The 8,485-nt window shown below is 36.6% G+C and overlaps 1 protein-coding gene across 1 annotated transcript; it reads left to right on the forward strand.

The window, feature by feature from the left end:
- The first annotated feature begins 4,168 nt into the window (after positions 1-4,168).
- LOC113285325 (rhamnogalacturonate lyase B-like) lies at positions 4,169-7,285 on the forward strand. The gene is made up of 12 exons (XM_026534236.1): positions 4,169-4,191; positions 4,597-4,716; positions 4,801-4,920; positions 5,012-5,147; positions 5,318-5,488; positions 5,577-5,738; positions 5,836-5,942; positions 6,046-6,136; positions 6,223-6,364; positions 6,459-6,615; positions 6,698-6,938; positions 7,040-7,285. The coding sequence occupies exons 1-12, from the start codon at positions 4,184-4,186 to the stop codon at positions 7,283-7,285; spliced, it is 1,701 nt and encodes a 566-aa protein (XP_026390021.1). The 5' UTR covers positions 4,169-4,183.
- The last annotated feature ends 1,200 nt before the right edge of the window (positions 7,286-8,485 follow it).

The following is an 8,485-nucleotide window of genomic DNA, read 5'->3' on the forward strand; positions in this document are numbered from 1 at the left end:
CTTCACTTTGTATATAGATATCAACCTATTTACTTACATTCCATAAATAACATATTTGTATTATTTCCCTTCATATTTCCTATTTATTTATATTCCAAAAACAACACATATTCTTTCAAAAAAAAAAAATTATAAAATTTACTCATCTTAAAAAGTTTCTCCATTAATAAGTGTAGTTAATTTCAAAAATAATCATTTTTCACAGTAGATTTATAATTTATTTAGATACGAGTGCTATGATATCAAAAAAAAATTAGATATGAGTACTAGCTTATTATTCTTCTATATATCTAATTCTTTTAAAATTCTAACTCATATCTAGCTCCACGTTGAATACTGCACCGTCGAATTCCTACAATCGCTCAGAGAAGAGGGCCACGGTCGCTTAGAAAAGAGTTCTCATGTTAAACCTGAAGAGGACACTTGGCGAGACTCGATTGGTCAATAGATAAACAACTTTTTTTTTTTTTGCTGCTTACGAAACCAAAAGAAAAAACCTTAAAAAAAAACCTAACAACTTCCCACAACTCCTTCACGGTTGAGGTTCATCCTTATCTGTGAAATCAATATAATGTGGAGTTCTTGAAAAATTAACTTACTTCATAAGCAAAACTAAAATCTTGGGGTTTTCCAAGAGACAAATAAACCCTAAACTAAAATCTCTGATTTAGTCAACGAATAAACAAAATATTAATTTCTTTTTTTTTTTTTTGCTTACGAAACCAAAAGAAAAAACCCTAAAACAAAACCTAACAACTTCCCACAACTCCTTCACGGTTGAGGTTCATCCTTATATGTGAAATCAATATACATGTGGAGTTCTTGAACAATTAACTTACTTCATAAGCAAAACTAAAATCTTGGGGTTTGCCAAAAGATAAATAAACCCTAAACTAAAATCTCTGATTTCCTCTAATTTGATTAAGGCTGCTCCAATTTCTTAGCTAAAACCTAAATTGCGAACATTAAGGGGGCAAAAACTGCCGCAAACTTTCATAATCCTAAAACAATATTCTTTCACCATTAATTTTCCTCTCTCCGGCCGTGTTGCAAAGATGTAGAAAAAGGTTTCTTCTTCCATATCTTCAAAAAAAAATTATTTGGTTTTCTTCTGCTACAATCATAAAACTGTAACCCTAGGATGTGATGATTTACTTTTGATTTTTTTTTGCAGGGATAATCCATGTTGTATAAATCCTAACCGTTTTCTTTCCGTGTCTTCTGTTTCTCTGAATCAATAAACCTGAGCTCATATTTTGTTTTGCAGGTAAACTCAATAAACCCTAACCCATGTTATATTTTGCAGGTACAATATTTGCTCTTGGTAAACCCTAACCCTTTTCTTTGTATCTTTTCGTTTCTCTGAATCAATAAACCTTAACCCATGACCGGGCGAGGACGAGCCATACCCAATCAGAAATGCATGACAGGACGAGGCCAAGCTGAGCCACATCCAATTAAAAATGCGACACCAAATAAAAAATGCAGGACGGGGCGAGGCGAAACCATACCCAATCAGAAAATAAAAAATGCATGACTGGACGAGGCCAAGCTGAGGCACATCCAATTAAAAATGCGACACCAAATAAAAAATGCAGGACGGGGCGAGGCGAAGCCGAGCTTTACCAAATAATATCGGGACACGACGAGGCCGAGCCATACCCAATCAGAAAAAATAAAAAATGCATGATTGGGCGAGGCCAATCTGAGCCACATCCAATTAAAAATGTGACACCAAATAAAAAATACAGTACTGGGTGAGGGGAAGCCGAGCTTTACCAAATCAAAAATATGGTTCAAAGAAAGAGACAATAATGCATTGTATTTGTAGTTGGTACATAACTATACCATTTTATTTGTAATTGTAGATTGAATTGGTGAACCACACGCCCGGGAACAAAATCTAGTAACCACGTGAAAATTGTTATCTTAATGTTATTGTGTCAGGCAATTTCCGCAAATTGACGTTAGCTCAACTGGTTTATTTCATAGCAAATGAGCTGGTGGTACGAGAGCCGATCCTATGACTAAAATTGTCCTGTGCGAAACTTTTTTATAGGACCTTTTATAAAGTCAAATATATTTTCGATACTTTTACACCGATAGTAACCAAAAAAAAGTTGATGATTTGTAGAATTATTGATAATGGTGCACCAGGAAAAAAATCGATAGCCTAGTGGATGGCATTACTTGAGTAAAGCACCCATGGTCTCATGTTCTAGCCCCTGCAATTGTGTAATTTTGGCAATTGTGAAGGTCGATTATTGATGATGAAGAACATTTAAAACAATCATAAAAGGTACTTTAATTCTTTATAGCTCTTCCCATTTAATTGAATAATTCTTGCACTTTAATTGCATAATTATTAAGTTCTTGAATACTCGTGAAAATCGAACAAATCTTGCACTTTAATTGCATAATTAATACGGAAAATGGGTCATTTGTCTAAGTATTTTTAAAACATGATTTTAATGGACGAGTAAAAATTATTACAAATGAAATGGACAAAAAAAAAATAGCAAGGATGAAACTAGATTCATCCTGACTTAAATTTAAAAAATAGCGAGGATAAAACTGGATGCATCCTAATGTAAATTAAAAATAAAAAAATAGAAAATGGGTAGGATGAAAATATTTACATCCTGACTATTTTAACTTTTTTGTCCATTTAAACAGTATCAAAATCTAGATGTCTTTTTCATCCAGAAATTGTTGATTTTGGTCTTTTTAACCAATTATTTTGTAATTAATAAGATGGTTTTTCATTCTCTTTATTTTTCTTTTTCCTCTATATAAAATTAGGATTATAAACTATAGGCTTCTTTGCATGAGCAACATCAAGAAGAGATAAAACCATAAGATCATCGTTGTATACAATGCTAAATAGGTTTCAAGAATCCTCTAACTACAAGTAATTCGCCAACTTAGCTTCAACAACATTCTCAAAAATAAATGCACGCGACATTGTGAAAATTCGAGTACAATATAGGTAACTTATCTCTTCAAATCACTTGCTTTGAGTTTCCAAATCTTTGCCTGCAATATCTGATTTTGTCTTCTCTTTTCATTTGTGTCTGTTCTTTTCCGCATATTATGGATCATTGAAGCTACATCCTTGTATTAGCACGAATAAGTTTCTTTGTAGAGCTAAGCTAGGTATGAATGTGCACCGGTTGGTTTGGAAAGTAGACATAAAAATTGCATAAATGTAATTAGACAGCGGATTGCCTTGTTTATTTAGATTAAATTCTTCGAATCATCGCTATTAATTACCTATCTTAATTTTCCATATATCTTGCTGAATATCTGATCAAATAGTCTGAGAGAATTACAGGTAAAAGTAGTGGTAGGAATTTTTTGATAAGAGATGAAGAAGACAAACTATAGTTCCATGTTACAGTCGATAACGGCAGTTCTTTCCATCCTTTTACTGTCTATTACATCCGTCGAAAGTTTGTTAGCTAAGAACATTCAAGTAAATGTTGCCGGTACGTGGAATTTCTTCCTTCTGATGTCCTTTTTACACCCCCTAGATATAACATACAATGACAGTTTCTTTTTCCTCTTCATGTTTATGTTTTGGATACAGCAAGTGGAGGCTTGGATACTACGTTAAGGTACGTATAAACATTAGTATATTACCTATAAACTTGTGCTTTTCTTTTCTTTTTTTTTTTCCTATGATGTGAAATCCATATACAATTGTCATTTTTTGTAGGCATCGGAAAGCTAGACCTTCATCTAGGGGAGATGCTACTGCCATCGATGGATCTAACTCAAAACTCCAATTACTCGTTCAAGAAAGACACGTACATATACGACACACTTACAGTGCCTCTGAACAGTTTCAGTAAGCAAATATCAAATCAACATAGTACGTAATTATTCATGGATTGGACAATTTGCCTGCAGGTAGTTTTGGAGAACAGCATAGTTCGAGTTAACTTATCGAACCCCGAGGGTCTAATAACTGCAATACAATACAAGGACATCGATGGTAACTTACTCGATCATGGCTCCGCAGAAGATAGCAGAGGGTAACCTACACACTAAGATTTTGAGTTCTAATGATCTCCAATTTAAATGATTAAGATAACACATTCTATCCTTCGCTAACTAATCTATCGATTCGCTGATTAGGTACTGGGATGTTGTGTGGGGAGAGCCACGGAAGAATGGGACGATGGACAAGTAATCTCTCTTTTCAGACCAATGTGACATTATCTGTTTGCAGCTGACTCGGCATGTGGGTCTGAGTCAACCTCTAACTCGCGCCGAGTCAGTAACTAGACCGTTTGTTTTCTATTCTGAGTCTGATCTGACAAGCCCTCTGACTCGGGCCTAACTCATAACTCGGACTTGTTTGAGTAAGGTAACAAAATACCCCTGACATATGGGACCATACCACCAACTCACATATTTTTGAGTCAGATGAGTTAGATCTGACTCAAAACAAGCATATCGAGTCAAATTCAGATGAGTCAGGTGATTTCACTCTGACGACTCAGATGAGTCAGGCGTAAACAAAAACGGTAAGTATATAGGTCCCTCTCTTGATATCTGATTCGGGACCAATGTGATATAATATGTTTGTAGGTTGAGGACAACAACGTTTAAGGTTATAGTACAGAATGAGAACCAAATCGAAGTTTCATTTACGAGGATTTGGGATACTTCTCTTAAAGGCAAAGTCATGCCTGTTAATGTAGATAAAAGGTATGCATGTTATTTCATCTATATACAACATGCATTATGTTGATTATAGCTCGTAACTCGTACATGTTTTTTTGGCAAATCTAGGTACATTATGCTGAAAGATTCTTCTGGTTTCTATACATACGCTATTTTTGATCGTCTGAAAGGTTGGCCCGAGCTTAGCATTGGAGAAGCCAGGATTGCTTTCAAACTCAGCGAAGAAAAGTAATTAACTCTCCCTTACAAGGCTTAACCTGTTCGAGTTCTTTGTTGAGGTCAACCTTGTTCACTCTCTGTGCTTTAAAATGGCGCCTAGGTTTCACCACATGACCATAACAGATGCAAGGCAAAGAGAGATGCCTACGTACCAAGATCGTCAGAAAGGTCAACCTTTAGCCTATCCAGAAGCAGTTCTGTTAACAGATCCAGTCAATCCAGCACAGAAAGGAGAGGTAAAAGAGCTGCATTATGGAGGCATAGTGTTATTTTCTATATATTACAGAATTTGTGAGATGTTATTGCCTGAATAACGATTGTTTACAAGTGAGAGCCTCTCCCGCTAACACACTGTAGAGAAATATCTGACGCTGATAAGAAATTTTTGTTTGATACCATGGTGCAGGTAGATGATAAGTACCAGTATTCAACTGAGAACAAAGATACTGGGGTACACGGATGGATTAGTGTGAATCCTCCCATTGGATTATGGATGATTGCAGCCAGTAATGAGTTCCGCGCTGGTGGCCCTAACAAACAAGACCTCACCTCCCATACAGGCCCGATAAGTCTTGCTGTAAGCATCATTTGGATCTCTTTGTCTATCTCGATCGTACATCTCAAAGAAAAACATCTTCATACATGCATTTGTTATTGTAATTCAGATGTTTATTAGTAGTCATTACAGTGGAGAAGATCTAGCACCAAAATTTGAAAACGGAGAACCGTGGAACAAGGTTTTTGGCCCGGTGTTTGTGTATGTTAACTCAGCTCCTGAAGCAAAAAAAGATGTCTTCACAACACTTTGGGAGGATGCAAAAGTTCAGGTTTCATCGTTTCCGTGCTCTTACCTTTGTCTAAACTAAATATATCATACATGCTTAAGAGAGTTTCGCCACATCCCCATAATACGCGTTCTTTCAGTTGGCGAAGGAGATCAAAAGTTGGCCTTACAGTTTCCCTGCTTCAGATGACTTTCCTGCCTCGGATCAACGGGGTACTGTTACAGGAAGCTTGTTAGTCCGGGATAGGTATGAGATTCATATCATGCATGTATCCCTTAACATTTTCAAGTGTAGCTTAACTTAAACCCGTTTAATTAATTAATTGACATTTCAAGAATTTTCCCATTAGGTACGTCAACAAGCGTGACATTGCTGGAAAATCTGCGTATGTTGGTTTGGCTCCCCCAGGAGACGTTGGGTCTTGGCAAAGAGAATGCAAGGTTATTTTTACAAGTTAAGACTTTTAGCAAACGTCTTGTTAATCAACGAAATGTTACTCGTAATTCTTCCGTGTCATTTGTTTCAGGGTTATCAGTTTTGGACTACAGCCAACGCTGATGGATCTTTTTCGATCCAAAATGTACGTGCCGGAGAATATAATCTTTTTGCATGGGTTCCTGGTTTTATTGGAGATTTTAAGCACAGCACTATGATCAAGATATCCCCAGGTTTCGATTCTTATCATTTTGTTCAAGTACTGGTCTATTCTGTCGTCCAATTCTGAAGAATCTGACTAGTAGGATGAAATGAAACATTGTACAGGATCTAAACAAAATTTGGGTAAGCTTGTATACGAACCTCCAAGAGCTGGTCCTACAGTGTGGGAGATAGGCTTTCCCGATAGATCTGCAGCTGAATTTCGTGTACCTGAACCAAATAAAAAATTCATGAACAAACTGTACGCTAATCGTGAAGACTGGTAAGTTCCTACGTCATCTCAAGCAATGCTGCCCAAGTAAATCAATATTTTATTATAAACACCATATCTTTCTGTTGTGCAGGTTCCGGCAGTATGGAACATGGGAGCGATACTCAGAAATGTATCCAACTAGAGATCTCGTCTATACGGTTGGTGTTAGCCAGTACCAGAGAGATTGGTTCTATGCGCACGTCCCAAGGAAACTGGGTAACAAAAGTGTACCAACAACATGGAGCATTGTATTCGAAATCAAAAAAATACTACCTTCTGGAACTTATAAACTTCGATTAGCACTTGCATCTGCTACTTACGCTGAATTGCAGGTATAATATATCTCTAACACAAAGAGTTCTTTCGATACAAATTTTTTGACGCTCATCCAGTGTTTTCTCGGGTCGCTAACTCACCTGTCGATGTATAATAGGTTCGTGTCAATGACCAAAAAGCAGCAAAGCCTCTCTTCACAACTGGTAGAATAGGAAAAGACAATGCAATTGCAAGACATGGAATTCACGGGTTGTACTGGTTATATACAGTCGACGTTCCAGGAATTCTACTTCGTCCAGGCCAGAATACAATATTTCTAACACAAACAAGAACTTCAAGCGCATTTTACGGCTTCATGTATGATTATATTCGGTTGGAAGGACCTCCAAGCAATGTTGCGTAGAGGAAAAATCATATCTGAGTTGGGTATCACACGCTTACCCGGATGTGCATATGATGTTACCACAGTTATCTTAATTTCCTGTAAATATATTATATGTTGATCTGACTGCTATGACGCCCTAGGGGAGCTTAAAGCCTGGTGGTGCAGCTTGTGAGTTTTATACATGTCATCAGTCCATCTTGTTAAAAATGGTAAGAGTTTTGTTATACTGCTTGGTAACTCTGGAAAAATCAGTCTGTTTCTACACACAAGATTACATTCAGTGGACAATTTTATTTTTTATTTTCTAGTAAATATGCTCTATATTAGAAACTAGGCGGGCTTTACAGCACGGGGAAAGCCCTCCCCACTGCATCCCGATACAAAAGAGTATTCAGAAAAGGAGGAGGTTGGTTGATCCAAATTTTATCTACATCAGCTGATATAGTCTCATGGGACAGAAGATCGGCTACAAAATTGGGTACTGATGAGAGACTGTAGCATTCTGAAAGAGACTGAAGCAAAAAGGAGATATCTCTATGGACATTAAAGTAATGCTAGATGCAGGTTTACGAAACATATCTTTCTTATGAAGACCATGCTTAGAGTTTCGCTCGATGTTTTCACCTTTTCCAGCTTTGGAAGATTTGTTTCCAACCACATGCGCCTGCTAGTCATGTCCCTTGGAGATGACATCTTTATTCACAAACCACAATTTCGAAACCGAAAGTAAAGTAGGAGTTTTGAAGATAACATCTATATATACAATCTTCGTTTGAATCACCATTTCAAAAAACTCATGGTAACCCCATAAAAACTACTTTAGCTAACATCAAATTTCTGCTCGTCAGATTTTTTTTAGGAAACAGCTTACCAAAAATTTGTTTTTTGTTTTTCACTCCACAATTAACATCCATGATTATTACAAACTAATGTCTTAAGATTGTTGGGTGCAATAATCAAAAATTTATTGATACTTAGATCCTTTATAATGGAGTGATCAATTTGATGAAACATACGAGCTCCCCAGATCTCCGCAACAACAACCAGACAAAACTTTAGAAAAAACAGAGTGAGTCAGGACGGATATCTCCAGAATAAAACACCTTACTACACCTACTACTAGCGTACGTAGTAGATGCTCAACTTGAGCTTGGCAACTCCGAAAAAACCGTTAAAGAAAATCGCGAAGGTTAAAGAAATCGCTATAAAATATTTCCC

The sequence above is a fragment of the Papaver somniferum genome, chromosome 6, assembly GCF_003573695.1.
Source record: "Papaver somniferum cultivar HN1 chromosome 6, ASM357369v1, whole genome shotgun sequence".
Lineage (NCBI taxonomy): Eukaryota > Viridiplantae > Streptophyta > Magnoliopsida > Ranunculales > Papaveraceae > Papaver > Papaver somniferum.

Excerpts from the sequence above, each read along its gene's own strand:
- LOC113285325 (XM_026534236.1), top strand. Across the intron at positions 5,148-5,317 it reads ATCCAGCACAGAAAGGAGAG|GTAGATGATAAGTACCAGTA; the intron begins GTAAAAGAGCTG and ends ACCATGGTGCAG. Across the intron at positions 5,489-5,576 it reads CAGGCCCGATAAGTCTTGCT|ATGTTTATTAGTAGTCATTA; the intron begins GTAAGCATCATT and ends ATTGTAATTCAG.